The following is an 18171-nucleotide window of genomic DNA, read 5'->3' on the forward strand; positions in this document are numbered from 1 at the left end:
GTCTACAACAACAACAAACAGAGAAGCCCCGATTACAACACACACAGAAGTGATTTCATTCTCTGCTCAGGACTCCATAACTCCATTATGCCACATGGCAAATCGTGGTTTGCTGCTTTATCAGTGCACTGAATATATTTCCTTTAAGTCATCTTTCAGGCCCAAATGCCTTAGTTTCAGTCCTTCAAATGTGAGGATTTGCTGCTTTTCTTTGTCCTCTGTGATGGTAAAGTCAGTATCTTTAGGTTTTGGGCCGTTAGTCAGCCAAAACATATAATTTGAAGACATCGCTATGGGCTTTACCAAATTATGAGGGTTTTCTTTTTCACAATTTTCTGTCATTTTATAGATTGAATGATCAATCAATTCATCATCATTTGCCCTTCTATGAGAAGAGAGTAGAAACTGCAAGATGTTGAATTTTCTTCTGTCAATCACTAAAGGTCAGAAAATGTAGAAATATGGTATTTTGAAACAAAACTACTCAAACAAACCTATCATTATGATTACAAATTAATGTGGCCTCTGGACTCAGGGAAAATGAATTAAAGAGAGGCAGACAGAGCTCTATGGCCTGGAACATCTTTGATACTTATTGAAGAAGAAATGCTGCTCTCTCTGAATCAACCCTGCGGGCTTATGAGGAGAGCTGGTCCCTGTTAAAGATCTTTTATCAAACTAAAAGGGACACACTGGCTTACATGTATACATGCACAAATATATACACACATGCACACACACGGGGGCAGCTCTGCCTGTGACATTTCAGAATTGAAAAAAAAAATCTCTGTGCACATGATACTGAGATTAAATACAGCACTGCAGACTGCAGGACCCAGGTCTGACTGTTAGATTGTACTTGGTGACACAGGCTTATCTGTAGATCTGGAAATGTGCTGAACTCATATATATATATATATATGGCAATGTGTAAGAAAGGGATAATTATATTCCATAGACTGCTTTAATGGAAATGAGAATTTAAAAATACAGTGATACATTATGAAAGAAAAGAGATAATCATCATTCAATTAAAAAAACACTGGCAATGTCTAAATCCACTTCAAATGATACAAAAGATTTTAACTGCTTCCTCAAAATTCTTGCTCTCACTTGCCAAGTAACTAATGAATCATGGACAGAATTTAGCCAATTAGAAGCAAGTTTAATTTACACAAGTCTATAGATACCATCATACTGTGCATTGTTATCACACACACACACACACACACACACACACACACACACACACACACACACACACACACAAACACAAACACACTGTTACTGGAGGCTGCTGCCTCAACTGCTCTAATAGCATATAATACTAGGACACTCTGCAAAAAGACACCTGACACACGCGCACGTGTGCGCGCACACACACACACACACACACACACACACACACACACACACACACACACACAACCTCTCCCTCTCTTTCTTTGTCTCTGTCTCACTCTCTCTATCTCAGAATTGTCAGGGCAAAGCCGACCACACCCAGTCCAGTTGACAGTACTGCAGTCAGAGGGCAACATTTGGCCTGTTCAGCAGTTTACATGAAGAGATCAGGATATGTAGGTGATCTGATATGACTGAACCAATGATGTTCTCCCATTCATTATCACAAGGATCAACTTAGATAAGCACACTAAGTTTTATCCCCTTAAAAGTTTGTCAGTTGTTGACCCCACATTACCTCTTAAAAGAACACATCGCCCACAAAATGACCATTTGTATATAAATTACTAAGTGTGTGTGTTACACTGAATTTGTGAAGAATACATCAATTTTCCTCACATGCCTGACCAGTGAACAGAGAATCCAAAAAAGGCAAACATTCAAGAACTGAAGTCATTGGGGTCCACGTATGACAACAGCACACTACTTTCACTACTGGAGACAGAAACTACAAAAAATTTAGACTGATATTCTTTGGTAACTGAGGATAGCTACCAATAGCTACTGGGGAAACAAAAGCACTATTCACTTCCTGTTTTGGTTGTGCAATGGCTGAAGCACTTCCATCATGCTGTAAATTGAGCCCTCCTTTTTTCAGGAGATTGCACCTAATGTCAGACAGAATTGCATAGTGACAGCGAGGCTTATAGGGAACCAATCTAAACATTGGTGGTGTCATTATTCTAGCCATTACGCTGTGCAATAGACATTTACTTCATAATTATAAGTCAGAGCAAAAAAAATGTCCATTTCCACTGTCGCTGTACTTTAAGGGAATTGAGAAAGTCAATAAAGACAGTATTGCAAAAGTGTAAGATGTGTCTCCTTCACTCTGTACCTATGTTCCTTTCCTGCCCTTAACTTTGCTTCACTGTTACATATGTATGTGTATTTTGTATTTCTGCTCTCTCCCCAAAAGAAAAAAATTAAAAACTAGACATCTAATTCACAGCACTTTTAAGCTGCATGTTCTTTCCCTCTACTGATTTTGTGTGTAATATATTGCTCGTGGTCTGCCACCATCAGACGAAAAGATCTGATGAAAAGGGTAAAATGAGCACAGCAAAAGAGATTTGTTTCAAAAAAGCTGAGAAACATCATCTAAAAGGTTAGATGAATGTTTGTTCAGAGTTTTGTACTCACAGACCAGCTGACACTGCAAACCTAAAGTGATGCCACTAAGATTAAAATTAAAAAAACAAAAAAAAAAGCTGTCCAGAGAAGTTCCTTGTTAACACTAACCACCTGCTCCATCTTTGTTGTTCTCACCTGGTTGTTGAGGAAGGACTCAGCCTGTTTAACATCTCGCAAGAACAGATGGAAAATGTGAGCCTGGACCAAAACTTCTCGCCTGCTCTCCCACATCTCCAGCAGTTTGTTCCAGCCGACGTCAAGTTTCTGGAGCCATTGCTGGAGGGCGGCCTGAGGGAGAGGAGCCTCCTCAGACTCCAGCAGCTCATTCATGGCCTGCAGGCGCTCATAGTCCTCTTCATAGCTGCACAGCAAAAAACAACAGCAACCGATTAAATTATTCACTGTACACCTGATTTGTTTTAAGGACTTACTCAGAAGATATGTGTAAAATGATAAAAATAAGAAAAAGGCATTTGTTGTCCTCAGTAACCAGTGTTTATTTTGTTAACTAAAACTATGACAACATATGTTTGTCAACAACTTTTTTTTCCATGACTAAGATGAAACAATGACCAGAAGGCACCAATGTCATTAAACACTAACTGTGAGTATATCAATAAGCAATATTATTGTCCAAATAAGACAAGACTAAAATGTAGTTTAAAGGAGCAGTGTGTAGGATTTGGTGGCATCTAGCGGTGACTTAAATGACGGACTTAAGTTTGGGAGTCGGTGTGTAAACGTGGCTCACTAAATATGTGGCTGAATTTACTTTAACATGCAACAGGCCTGACAAAATGAACACTGGTAACCCACCGTCCAATCTCCTCCTTTAGAGCAGCGTGTTTGTTGATGAGTCTCTCAGCCTCCTCCAGGTCATTGGGCAACTGGTCTGAGGCGGCGGCTGTCTGTGTCTGGACTAACCACGTGAGGAAAGAGTCCAGGTCCTGACAGAAGAGAAGATTTACATTTAATCAATACTACTGTTGGTCTACTGGACTTTTTACAGGTGTCAACCACCATTTGCCACCACCCTCAAGTTGTTTTTATGTGATAAAAAAACCTGTTCTTTTAATTACAGATACTATACATTTAAGTTTTAAAAATGTGTATTAACTGGTTTTGTCAGATGCCAGTTTCACTGGGGTGCAGTAGGATGCTGAGTCAGTCTCTATGCAGAATGATCAAAGTGATAGATGTCTTCCTGATGTATATACTACTGTATCTCTGTGTACCTGTATGAAGCTCTGCAGCCTGCTAGCCACCATCAGCGAGTCCTCACAGCCCTGCAGGGTGCGCTTCAGCTCCTCCCACTCAACACTGATGCCATCAAATGGCACGAGGACCTCCATGGCCCGACCTGAGTGGGCAGTGGCCAGATGCTCTGCCTCTTCCTACACCGCCAAACAGAGACAACATTATGGCAATGGCAGCCTTTTATGCTGCATACAACTGGGCGTGGTTTTGTAGGATGTAGCAGTGCACACCTTGGCAAGCTCTGTGAGCGTCCCAGCTCATGCTCACCCATACCTTATATTATAATTGCGTGCACCTTTGTAATAATGCAGAACCAAAGGAGTGACAAATTATGGTCTAGTTTTATCTCTAAAGCTTGTAAAATTAGGCAAATAATACGGAATAATACACACTACAGGTACAAAGGCATACAGAATATACTGTTAATGTTTTCCTGTAATTTGTATATTTTGTCTCACACCTGTTTACATGGAAACTGGCAGTCTGCCTTATAAGCCCATTTGGGCATATATTGCAACAAGATACTACATTGAATACATAATGAATACAAAAAATACATAATGTAGTCCATCTAAATGTCAATAAATTTTAGCACTGTTTAGTTGTACATATTTTCCTGTAGTATGTTAAGATGGTCAGCCAGAGAATTCATCAGCAGTCAAATACAGTTTTACAGTTTTGCTAGCTCATCCAAAAAGCAACGAGACAACCCAATGCGAGCAGACAAGAATAGCATAACCATAGACTACAAACAAATGGATGTAGCTACCATGACATCTCCCATTGGTTTGTGGACTGCCGTTTTGATGCCTCCAGTTTGGCAGTTCTATCGTCACCATCTTTTGGTTTTTTGAAGCCAGAACTGACCATATTTGGAGCTATAGAGGAACAAGGGGTGGATCTGACTCATAGACAGTGATGACATTTGGAGACAGCCTGTCACTCAAAGAGGACACGCCTTTAATTATGCGTAACTTTCAGCCTCAATAAAATGTAAAGTGGTCTGTTATACAAAAATTCACCCTCCATGCAGTTTTCATGAATTTTGAAAGTAGCTATAGAGACCAAACCCTTTTTCTGAACCAGGCTGTAAACTGTTTATTTCTGCTGTAAAGTTGGGCATTTTAACATGATGGGGTCTGTGGGTATTAACTAGCTTCTGGAGTCAGCCTTAAGTGGCCCATGGAGGTACTGCAGTTATTAGCACTTCTACGTTAGCTTCATTTTTAGGAGTCCTGCTTACAACCTGCATATAAAATCATCTTAACCTCCACATTTTGTATCTTTGTGGTTCCTAATTTGTTATTTATTTATCTGAATAAATTTGTACTATGCTACAATCCATTACTATTACTGATGCATTTCAGATTTCCTGTGGCACCAACAGTGGTTTGTTTGTAATAAAGAGTAAAACAGAATTGATAAATGAAAAAATGAACAGGTAGTTAACAATAAGAGTTACAGTCATCATGGCTAACAAGACTTGGACAAGAGTGAAAAGTATTTTGAAAATTTAAATAATGTCTTCCATTAACATTTGCATACTTAATGTTTTTTTTCCCATAATTCCCTACCTGTAGATGTAGTAGTTTGGGTTCCAGGACAGACAGGGCTCCCTCCATGGTTGAGAGGCGTCTCTGCAGAGCCAAAACTCCTCCCAGGTCGCTGCCCACATACTGAGTGGCGTCAATGGCTTTTCTCTTGTCCTGAATCTGGGACTTAATCTCAGCGCACTCCAGCAGGTAGTTCTGCAGCCGCAACATCGAGTCCATCTGATCTTTTTTCTGCTCAACCAACTCCACGATGCTGTTCCACCTGGTATGATGTGACAGACAGGAAAGAGTAATGCTGACAGTATAGTTACAGAGGACTGAAGAGAGGGGAATGTGGTCCTGTGAGGGAAAATAAGCAACAGTGAAGATAGCCTGGATTTATTGGGAAATTTTACACCTATGGTAAATCATTACCTCTCATTCCAAAAGAGATTTGTTTCAATAATGTATATTTTACCTTTCAATTTTCAGTAACAATGTTTTCAGAACACAGCCAATTTGCATCATTTAAGTCCTGGAAGCAGCAGTCATTTTCTTCATTATTACAGTGATAATGCTTGAAAAAGTACAAAGTGTAGAACTACAAGGCTATAACTCCAACCCTCCATTGTTTCAGGTCAAAAGATCTGCAGCAAAACTGCAGCAGACGTGTTTAGCAGCAGACGTGATCTAAAACATAGAATGTATTAATTGAAAAATATCACAGCTGATGGGTCATCAATCATGAGAAATATTTGGCGGTGTATTTTTCTGCAGGGACTCTGCCCTCTGCCTGAGCACAGTGCTCAGGTGAGATCAGGACTTTATAAAAGGTAGTGACCAGATGCCAGACTGTAAGCAGCAAGCATCCAAGAGGAAGCTACAAATATCTCAGACACAGCGCCAAAAAACACAAATATAGCAAGCAAGTGTGAATCTGGGGTTGGCTTTCATTTCACTTTCACCAGCGATTAAGTTTACAAACAGGAACCTGTATTGAGTAACTTTACTGTTAATCCTGACCTTGAGATGAGCCAAGTTGCATAATTAGTAAAAGGCATGTCATATTTATTATTATAATGACCCGAAATGACCTGATAGGATTCATGTGAGACAGTTGATTCTGTTTGCTCTCTGCTCTGCTGTGATTTCAGCCCAGGCCGTCTTCATACAATATGTTCATCTGATTCTGCTCCAGACCAGCAGGTCTCAATACACACCCATTCAGCCAAGAAACAGACACATGCACTGATGCACAGATGCACGCACACACACACACACACACACACACACACACACACACACGCACACACAGATTCTTGTGACTGTAATGAGGTAATGGCAGAGTCGCTGGGAGGCAGACAGACCACTCAGCAGGCAGGCAGGAAAACAGCTCGGTTACACTGACCTCAGAGCTGCAAAAGTCGTCTTAGAGTTGCAAACGTGGTTGTGTTCATTGTTGAGGAATATGTGTGTGTGATGGGGGCCACTGCTTCACAAGTATGAAATAACACATGTATATATGTACACAGGGAAGCAGTAATGGATAAGCTTTTCCAAACTTTACCCACAGAATGCTGTGTTTTATGAAATAAAGGATAACCATGACTGCAGCTAATATAATAGATTTTGATTTCCACCCAGCTTTGTATCATAACAATGTGGGTAGCATATGTAAATGAACTGTGGTAAACTTCTTTCCTTCTTACCAGCACCCCGATCTCTGTGCTGATCTCCACCCACCACCATGGGCACAAGGAGTATAAAAGCGGATCGAGAGAGAGACCCGCCCCTCTCTCTCTCTCTCTCTCTCTCTCTCTCTCAGATCAACTGTAAATCTCAGCAGCACTGATCAAATATTAACCAATATTCTGTTACTGTATTGCCTGTTTCTTGCCTAAAATATTTCCATAAACATTTTAGTGCCCTGTTTAACTGCATTTCGAGATTGTTTGTTACAGGCCCACTGCCATATTGTTTCCTGTGGAAAAACAGCCAAATTCGCATTACATCACCCACCAGCGAGAGTGTTTATTGGTCCAGTGCAGTGCAATGCATTCTGGTAGTTGTAGGTTTTCTACCTTTGAGCAAAAGCAAATGCCACAGCTCTTTTATCTGCTTTCATTGGTCATGTAGTACCAATTTTTGGGAGGTACTGTGGATTGTGAGGCAGCATGATGGAGTTACTGGATGTGTCTTAGTACCCCCCAGCCCTGCCCATTTTAACGTTCCAGGGAGGAGTTTCTCTTTAATAATTCTTTTTTTTTTTTAAGATATGTTTTTGGGCATTTTGCCTTTAATGGAAAGGACAGCCAAGTGTGAAAGGGGGAGAGAGAGAGAGAGGGGTTGACATGCAGCAAAGGGCCACAGGATGGACTTGAACCCGGGCCGCTGCGACCACAGCCTTGTACATGACGCGCCTGCTCTATCCACTAAGCCACTGACGCCCCTTCTCTTTAATAATTCTAATGCAAAATGATAATTATATAGACAAAATAATGTAATAACACTGTAGTACAAAGAGGACAACTGGTGAAACTGTTGTCATTTTGTATTAAAGGCTTAAATCTGAATGGTTCCATCAATTCCTTCGAATTCAACATTGTTAACTATTTTAGTTACCTTTTAACTACTGTTTGAGTGTTTACTAACTTTAACTAAGAAATAGTAACAACAGAAACCATATGAGAATTCAGTCTGATAGGTATAAAATGTAATGACAAAGGATAAAACTGACTGAGCTGTAAACACACTGTGACTCAGTAGTAGATAAATAACATAACTATGTGCTTTATGGAGTGAAAATATTAAATATAACTGATGGGAAATATGGTTTAAAGTTTTTGTATTTCTTTCCACTGAGGATAACAGGTGTTTCACTATATCCAACAAATTGTGTATATACACACACAATAATGGTACACAATGAATGTCCATATCTGAAGGCAGCAACGATATCAGGCAGTTAAGGTCCTAAAATTGAAATGAAATTTTAATAACTAATACCAGAGAAGGCAATGAGATTTGTGTTTCTTCTAATTTTTGCTCTCGCTGGCCTCGTCTTGACTGAGGCAGCCAGCACAGATGGTCACCCTGAGACCAACACCATGTGCCAAGGTCACAAGACCCATAGACACCCAGCCATCATGGACGCTGCTGCCAGACGTAACAGTGGTCAGTGAATATGACTGAGACGGATAAAAAGCCAATCCCATCACAAGGTTGACCTGGCCGGGTGTTAGCATAAATAAACGCATCGGCCAAACAAAGAGAGAGAGAGATGGAGAGATAGAGAGTGCAACAAACATTTGGAAGAGATACATGCTACCATTTTACATTTACATCTCAGGCACTAAACTCATACTCTACAAAGATGATGAAGCAGGTAGGAGTACAGTGACTGACAGGACACAAGGCGCTTGTCAAAAGACAATAACAAAAAAATCACTGCATGAACAATAAGAATTTTAATTCTCCTGAATAATTACACAACCCCACGAAATTTCTCTCCCTCGCCATTTCTCTTCTCTCTCTCTCTGTCAGTCTGCCTCCCTCTCCTCCCACCTACTCGACTCCCCTCCCAGGAGTAAACAGGACAGAGATCTGATAAACCAATGCACCTTTTAACAGACAACAAGAGAGCTGTCAGTTCACATGCTGCTCTCCACGGACAGTACAGTATATAACCATGATTAAAAGTATACTATGCGGGATTTTCCTATTCCTAACAAACAATAAATACACTTATACAGAAGTAATCCCTCTTAATCATCACTTATGGCTCATTAGAAGTGTGTGGCAGTGCATTTTTCTGCAGAGACTCTGCCCTCTAGTTGTATTTTCTTATTTTCTTCTTAATTTGCTCTGTTCAGGACATTTATGGGCGTGGCAAGCACTTAACTAAAGTGGCTGTTACTTTCACGTTCACTTTCACTGGCAAGTGTGTTAACAAACAGTAACTTACAATCCTGCATGGTATACCTTTAAGAGAGAGCTCATCACTCACTCGTCACTGTCACTTTATATTACATGTCACCTTATCTTTCTTTAAAACTAAATGTTTGCACCTCTGCCTATACATATTTATTTACAGTCTTGCTAAGCACATTTTACCACAGCACTTTCCTGTTAACATTCTCTGTATTCATGCTATGACTGATCACTTACTTCATATTTTATTATATGTTATACTTTATCATAACTAGCACTACTTTATATCCTTATATTCAGTGTCTCTTTTTGTTTCTACTTGTGTGTGGTTATTATTATGTTGTTGTTTTTATACATAATTAAAGTGCATTCTTAAAGGGTGTGTCAGCACCCTGCTTATCAGCACTTTGGCAGCAGCGATCAGTAGTTACTGGCTCATGACTGAAATGAGGATTTCTATTAGTACTGAGGTGATGGCCAAACTCTCTGATTTGTAGTACCAGCATCACTTTATTAGCTGTTAGTGAGCATATAAATATACAGTGTATTAATATAAGTGGGTTAATGCATATTATGCTATTGTCCTTATAGGTTTAGTAGCTGTCACTTAGTATTGCAATGTGGTGTTTTGTTGACATTGGCATTGTCACTGTACTAAAAACCTGTCAATCATATTGATTTAATTTCATTTTATTCTACTTAACTACATTTGATATTCCTCTATACCGTGTTTTAAATAATAATCGTATGGTTACTGTGCCTCAGGAAAAACATTTAGACTTCCCTGTGTGTTTGAAAGGTACTGTACAAACAAACTTGACTCACCAAGTAGAATTAGTAGCAAGACTGTTAACAGTATCGGAGTTTATTATTTGAGTAAATTGTAATGCCATGTACCACTAGGAGTAGAGTCGCTGGTAGGTGGTAACTGTGATAGTGCCAGTAGTTGTTTTATGTTGTAGCTGATGGAAGGTCAGTTGTCTTTGATTACCTGGAGTTGAGGTGGTCCTGGCAACCTCTGACCTCTGTAGAAGATGGATGACCTCCGTCCAGGAGCTGCTGAACTATTTGGTTAACGTCCAGGATTCTTCCCATCAGGCTGTTCATCTCCTGGTCCAGGCTCTCAAACCTACAACAAATGCCATTGTGGGATACAGTGGGATCATATCGGTAGGTTAAGAGGCTTTTTGTGCGAGCCAAAAACTTTGAGCTGTTTGATTTGTACAAAGCATCAGAAACCCAGCTCAGCTTGCATTTAATGCCACAGTAATCAAAGCTTCTTCCTCCCCTTCCTCTCCTCTCCCTTTCCTCACCTGTGTGCCACCACCTCCACGTCCTCCAGTCTCTCTGGGATCTCCATCTTGTCCAACCATTGCTCTTTTTCATCAATCCACAGCTCGCAGGCATTCACCTCGCTGAACATGCGGTAGACAGCGAGGGCGTCGTGAAGCCACTGCTGTCGAAGCACCGCCACCTCTGCCACCTCGGTATACAGCTGCTCCACCTCACCCATACGCACCTGCACCTCCTGCAGAGAGCAGTGGGGAGAAGACAGGAGAGGAGACATAAAGACAGGAGGAGAGGAAAGAGGAAAAGCAAGGACACAGAGGGGTTAAAGAAAAGACACAAAAGGGAAAATGAAATACTTTATACTAAAACATCCTTTTCCTGCTCACCTCCTGTTCACGGTACTGCAGAGGCAGCGCCACCATGTGTTTGCGCAGTGTCACTACATGCATACGATGTTTGTCGACAGCCTCGCTGACCCCTTTGTGTTTCTTCAGAAGGGACTGTGTGGAATACTCATCGTGTCCAAAGTCTTCGCTGGAGACTAGACGGTAAGCATCCTGCAGCCATGCCACCAGGTCATCCATCTCCGTAGAGAACTGAAAAAAGTTTAGTGCCTCCTGCAGGTGGCCAAGACGCTGCGCAGCCTGGTCCTCCAGCTTCTTCCACTCGCTCTTCACCTCCATGATGCGTTCCTGGATCCCTGCTGTTCCAAAGCTCTTCTCACTCAGGATCTGCTTTCCTCGTTTCATGGTGTTCTGGAGGAGCGGGGCAAGGTGGAGGAATAACAGTGTTACTCCAAAACATTTTACACTGTATGCAGTAAAGAGAAACACTGGCCAACATAAAACAGACAGTGGGACTTTTTTTTTAATCTGACAAACTGACCTCGGCCTCTACATTTTATATGCCATTTTGAGACTCTTTGTGTCTTATAATAAGCACTTTTAACATTTTCTTTAAAGTTAATACAAATGCATAAAAATACTCTGTAATATGTAATATCTTGGCTGGCCAAAAAAGTTTTGTGAGAACAACAGCTGAGAAGCACAGTAGAAAAGTGATGAGAAGAGCAAGAAAACATGCACATCAACACACATGAAGTACCACTAACAATGACATCTTTTACCTCCAACATCTTCACTGCTTAAAGCCTGAACCTGTGAGATCAAACCCCTTCTATAATACTACCAAGAACATGGAGTAACTGGCAGTTGACACATGTACATAATCTATCTTTATGGACATAATAATCAATTATATAAAAATCTGAAACACCAGTCACCAAATGCAGGAACATACATCTTTGACATTTGGATGCTTTGGTTGTATCAGGACTGTTGTCAAACTTTGTTTTACTTTGTCCTTTACATTTTGTATCAAACATGCTCCTGACTGGCTTCATATATGTTTCTGTTTCCAAAGGCACGGACTCAACAAACCAACATCAAAGAACTAGTGGTGACAAAGACTGACCATTGCATCGGCTCACATCACCTGTGTCTTGGCCAAAAAGCTGCACTTGTTGCAAGGACTACAGCCAATGACCAAACAGCACAAACATTCTTCACCTTTGTGAGAGGAAACAGATCTTCATACCAGTAAGTGACTGTAGTCTGTATTCGTTGTTCAAAAGGAGAAACTGGAAGACCAACAGGATGGATTCAAGATGCTAGTTAGCCAATTAGCACATTAATGACACAACCTAAGTTTAAAAGAAAAAATTATATTTACAGTGCGCCAGCAAACAATAACACAAACAGTTATGAACTGTTTGTTACAGAGCTCAGTGGTTAAAAAAATAATCTACAATAACATGTTTGTTTTGATCTCACTCCCTCTTGATGTTAGCTGTTTGTTTGCTTTACTCACTTCTGTCTCTCTTCTCATGCACTGAGCTGAACTGCCAATCAGAGTGATTCCATTCACTGACAGGCTCCGTCGGCTCTAACTCTGATTCAACTTGCTGAATCGGTTGAAAATAAGGCAGCAGGGACTGAGAAGTGCCAACAGTGCGGATGCACCACAAATACTAGGACGACAGACGCTCACCAACTGCCCGTCACTGACCAACAGCCAACAGTCGGCTTGGTGTGTCAGGGCGCCTAATGGAGGGTCAACCGACCAGCAATTCTACATATAATTAAAACTTCCATGAGGCGTTTCACAATAGGTACAAGTTCACAAACAAGAACAAAGCACAAAACCAATGCCAATGAATCAAATATGAAAGTGAACATGGTTTAAAAAACAACAATTTAAATTACGACTGTTTAAAAAAATCTGATTCTACAAATGAAAATATACTAAAAAAGACAGATTAAACAGCTATATTTATACTATTTACAATTATTTTATTAAGTGAAGTTGGGTTTCTTTTTCAGATGAGCTCAAAAGTTATTTATAAATGCTAATACATAATTTTACTGCAGTACAAGAAGTTCAGAACAGAAACTCCAGGTACTGTAAGTATTCCAGGTGCTCGTTCTCACTCACACACACAGACAAAAACACAAACACACATGCACACACACCTGCAGCAGCGACCGGTGAGCCAGCAGTTCTCCAGCCAGCGTCTTGTGTTTTTGTAGTAACTTCAGCACACTGCTCAGGTCCTTCCCATAACCCTGAGCCCCAAGGATGGAGCTCTTCTCCCTGATCCAGGCTTCCGACTCCTCCAACTCCTAACAGGGAAACAAACAAAAAGATTTACGTTTAACGCTTAAACAAAGAAAAAAATATCAAAAAACTCTAACCCTAACCTAATTCTAACACAAAATTTAAACAAAAATGCATAGAGGATAAAAAGAGGTGAAGCAATGGATGAATAGAAAGATCATTGAAGGGAAAAAGGAAGATTAAGAAAAAAAAGTATGTAAAGGAGAAAAGTAATCCCTAAAGTCCATCCAACACTGATCCAAGTCTGTTTCTGAGAGCCTCTCAAAGGGCAGAAGGGGAATTAGCCATGAATTAGTACTGTGATATAATTAGTGACTCAACAGCGTGAACCGATGACTCTTTGGACAAAGAAGTCCACTATTGTCATTACACTCATTTTTTTTACGGTTCAGTTCTGTCATTCTCAACGCTTATTCACTAACATTCATAAGTCTGACAAGTCCAAGTCAGACACACAAGCATGGACTGCCAAATGAGACAAAATGATGCATCTAACAAAGCACAAAAAATGTTTGATGAATGAAAAAAATGCTGTTGGAATTCTGATTGTACCTGAGTGTTCAAAAGACATGAAAGCTCAGCTTAACTTGACTAACATTTCCTTTTGAACAAGAGTAACTAATCGGATTATAATTCTGACCTTCTCTCCCAGCCTACTAGAGGGACAGCTGTGGTGTTCATAAAAACTGTAGTATAGAAATGCTGTTAAATACAAAAAATGTCCTCAGGTGTGGAGCAACCAGGACAGCAATTTTTTTTCTAATGCAAGGCAGCAAAGAGCAAAGTGTTATCATTAATACTACAGTATTGTGTTGTGTGATTTATTACCTCTTCAGTTCTCATTTCTGTAATGTTTCTGCTCTAATAAGCTATCTTACTCACCTGATTGAAAATGTAGCAAAACTCTGCTCAACATCTGACAGTGTTGTTGCAAAACCATGGCCAGAAAAACAGTCTGATGAGTCTAACAGATTAATTAAAGTGGAAATAGACAAATAATTTGCTTTTTGCTCTACCGGGTGCGATCTTTGCGAAAAATGAAGTGCATCAACCATGGAGTAACCGAAACAAGAAGAGGGTAGTGCTTTCTTTTTTCCTGGTAGCTATCAGTAGCTCTCCCCAGTTATAAGAGGGTATCAGTGTAAGTTCTTTGCACTCACTATCCTCAGTAGCTTCAACTTGAAAACGCTGGGTAAGGCAAATGTCTGTTTCCACTTAAATGTACATTTAAACATAGTCATGTCACATTTGTGTGACAGCTCGAGGTCCTACATTGACAAAAGTCTAACAACAGCTGCTGTGTATACCTGCTGCAGGTTTAAGATGATGAAGATTAAATTATTTGTAAATCCAAACACAAAGACTCCTTCAGTTGTCCTAAATGGCTAAACTCAAAGAGTGATATGACAGCTGCAATATAGAGATGGCAAATGTATAATAATTTAAATACAGGGATAACTGCACACATTGTAGAACAGTCTCTCCTGGAAGGTGTTCATTGTACACATTGACAGTTACATAAATAGTTGTCCTGTTTGAAGCATTCAACAAGCACTTATGATGGGATACACTGGCCCCTTATATTGTTCGGAGTGATTAACACAACATTATTCTGCCTATTCTCTATTAGTCGACCCATCCTACCTGAAAGAAAGCCCACAGTTGTCTCGACTCCTCAAGCTCTTCACGTCTTTTAACTGCCAGTTGTTTCAACTCCTCCAGACAGGAAGAGACATGGTTGACACGGTTACAGATCACCTGTGGGTCACATGGTTGGTAACCTGGGAAAAAAAAACAAAATGAGGTTAATGACCAGGAAAAAAGCACACAAACACAATAGATACATAATTCATTACACTAGTGTAACAGGGTTTCCCACACATTCATGTATTTGTGGAGCTGGGCTGTGCATAAAAGTGAAACTTGACCATTCATTGCACTGGGTCTAAAAGTTCCTCTGCACCAGCTGCTCTTCATTTTATCCATTGATCTGATCTGATCTGATCTGATCTGATCTGATCGGGTTCAATAAATTATCCACAATGCAACTCAAAACTCTACAAACTGCTGGTACAGAAAAAAAGAGACCTGTCTCCGCTGTGTTCACTGACCAGCAAAAACCTCAGAGTTTAGAGAGGGAACACAAACAGATACCCAAGAAAGCACAGGCAACGAAAAAAACACATTCAGATTCTAATTCTATGGGAAACACTGAGTGTACTCTGAGCTGGACTACCTTAAATAATAAATCAATAATAAATCATGCACATAGTGTGCTGGGCAGATCACCTTACTAATATCATACAAATAACGCTTGCAAGTTCATTAGTATTCTGCATCCTGCCGTCAAATGATTATATATTTATGGCACTGTTTACAAAATGGAACTCTCAGTGTACAATGCTAATTTGCTTTCACCTGAGATCATTCACTTCAGGTGATTCTAACCAGATCAATTAAAAACTACATTTTATCATTACAGGCACAACAAACTAAAAACCTTCAAGATATACTATACAGTAAAAAAAATGATGTATAGCCTTACACAGAGGTAATCCCTCTCAATCATCATTCATGACCCACTAGAAGTGTGTGGTGGTGTATTTTTCTGCCGAGACTCTACCCTCTGTCTGGATTTTCTTATTCTTATTTTACTGAATGTACCGCCACAGCGCTCAAGTGAGGTTGGGGCCATATAAAAAAGCAGCAGCTAGTATTCGACTGGAAGCAGCAGGCATCCAAGGGACACAGCACTGAAATGCAAATATAGTGAGGTGAAACGCCAAACGAGAGTTAATCTGGGGTAAGTTTTCATTTCACTTTTGCTGGGAGGCGACAATCCTGCATTGTAGACCTTCAAACATTTGCTGAGACTTGTGTCATCATAAGGAGCTAATGACAGATAAAGTGAAACACTTCAACAGTGCTATACACAATACATAAGACACATGCGTGTGTGTACCCTCTATAGTGGTGAATTTGAGTGCAGCGGTATTGAGTGTCTCGACCCTCTCAGCCTGCACTGCAATGTCAGCTTCCTGCAGGCTGTGTTTCTGCAGCAGGTCGTCCACCTCCAGAAGATGCTTCCCAAAGTCCTTCGACAGGAGCTGAACCTGTGAGAGAGCGGGAAATGACAGGGAAAATGGTGGAGTGGTGTTATTATAAACAGCATGTCTTTTTCTTTTTACTTATTTAATTTCTACTTTTTTCTTCTACTACCTTATACAGTTCTTCTCTCTTCCCTCTGATTAGATTCCCTTCGTCTAAATGTCTTCTGATAACTCAAAAATGCAAACATTCGCTCTGTCTTTTTTCTTTGACTTTCTGAGCCCTATCTCACTTGTGTGTAGGTTTTAAAATGAGGTGTGGTGAGGTGCATTGTTGTCGTACAGTTACTTTAAGGCAACAGAAAGCGATAGTGCCGTTAAGCAACAAAATACTGCTCTAAAGTCAGAATGGCACATCAGTTTCCTGCTATGGGTTGCAGGTGGATGAAATAATACATAATTAATGAGGAAAATATGATTGACATAGAAAAGAGCAAAGCAGAGCCGCAGAGCTGCTGTCCGAGTCCCCATTAGTAGAGACACTGCGTGTTAACACACAAGGAGCAGTGAAACGTTATTGATTATTTTAGAAGTTAAAAATGTATTTCTGTTTCCTCTGTCAAGTCTGTAACTACAGGTTTTAGTTTTGCTGCCTAAATGTCCCACAACATTTGCTGAAGTAACATTACTGCTCTTACTGCATTACTCTCAGCAAAAAACTGCTTGCATCTCCAATCTGCCAAATCTACCATGTAAATAGCAGTATGCCAGGTGCAGGCACACCTGGCTTTTAAAGGGAATAGGAGATGACACTGATTGGTTAAATTCATGTTACGACCAAAAACCACCTTTGATTTATTATTTTGGCGCACTCACTCCAGCACCAAAGAAGAAACAGCAAATTAGGTGGACAGTAAACATGGAGGGGATTCTGGGGAGGCGCAAAAACATGAACAAGTCTCTGACTGTATCTGATCCTCCAACCAGCACTGACGTAGTGAGAATCTTAATTTTTGAAATGGTTCGCCTTTCATTCCCACGGTCTCCTTCCACTAAAATAGCACAGCCTGCCAACAAAGGCTGGAAGCAAGTTGAGGCAACAAAATCCAAAATGTAAAGGTCAAACACAAATACAGTTTATCTGCCTTTATTTAACTACTGAATATAGTGGAGTGTCTTTCTCATTCTCTCCCTCACACAGCTGCCAGTACCTGAGTGTCCTCCATCCAGTCAATCATGTAGACCATGTCCTGAAAAGTCTTTTGCAGGGCCAGGTTCTTCTCCAGCCGGGTCCTCCTCCCAGCAACCAGCTCCTTTAACAGACTCCACTGGCCCAGTATGTTCTCTTTTCGTGCCAAGATACGCCGGATGTCGTAGTATCCTTCTGACTCCATCTCTGCAGCAAGTTCCACCACCACCCCAATTCGCTCTTCATAAGAGGCTATGTCGGCCTCGATGGCCTCATGTTTCTTCATTGCCGCCTCGACTGCTGGTAGGTCATAGCCAAAATTGTCCTGTAAACAAAGAGAAGAAAAAAAAACTAAAGATGTAATTCTGTAAGATGTATAGCCAAGGCAAAGAGAGTTGAAAGTTTATTAGTGGAGAGCCCCTTGAGATGAACCATCTCATTTTTGAGGGGGTCCAAGAGTAGGGAGACTAATCTAATGAAGATAAACCACTGAATCTATGACAACCATAGAACCTTAAGTTGCACACAGTAGTAAAGGAGTTTTCATACATACACAGGATCATTGTACAGCCTGTCAATTCATCTGAATAGAACAATATTCTCTATTGCAGGTCCACTCTGTAATTTAGACTCATATAGTGCATGTATATAAAAA

The 18171-nt window shown here is 40.4% G+C and overlaps 1 protein-coding gene across 3 annotated transcripts in view; it reads right to left on the reverse strand.

The window, feature by feature from the left end:
* Positions 1–18171, reverse strand: part of LOC125888896 (spectrin beta chain, non-erythrocytic 4-like) — a 120478-nt gene that overhangs the window by 67933 nt on the left and 34374 nt on the right. For all 3 annotated transcript variants that reach the window (XM_049576531.1, XM_049576532.1, XM_049576534.1), the window contains 11 exons: positions 17539–17841; positions 16243–16393; positions 14925–15061; positions 13136–13285; positions 10991–11359; positions 10628–10842; positions 10306–10443; positions 5427–5667; positions 3831–3989; positions 3412–3542; positions 2731–2956 (listed from right to left, as the gene is read on the reverse strand). In XM_049576531.1, the coding sequence (XP_049432488.1) occupies positions 2731–2956; positions 3412–3542; positions 3831–3989; positions 5427–5667; positions 10306–10443; positions 10628–10842; positions 10991–11359; positions 13136–13285; positions 14925–15061; positions 16243–16393; positions 17539–17841 (2220 nt within the window). The remainder of the gene's footprint in view (positions 1–2730; positions 2957–3411; positions 3543–3830; positions 3990–5426; positions 5668–10305; positions 10444–10627; positions 10843–10990; positions 11360–13135; positions 13286–14924; positions 15062–16242; positions 16394–17538; positions 17842–18171) is intronic.

The sequence above is a fragment of the Epinephelus fuscoguttatus genome, linkage group LG5 (assembly GCF_011397635.1).
Source record: "Epinephelus fuscoguttatus linkage group LG5, E.fuscoguttatus.final_Chr_v1".
Taxonomy (NCBI): domain Eukaryota; kingdom Metazoa; phylum Chordata; class Actinopteri; order Perciformes; family Serranidae; genus Epinephelus; species Epinephelus fuscoguttatus.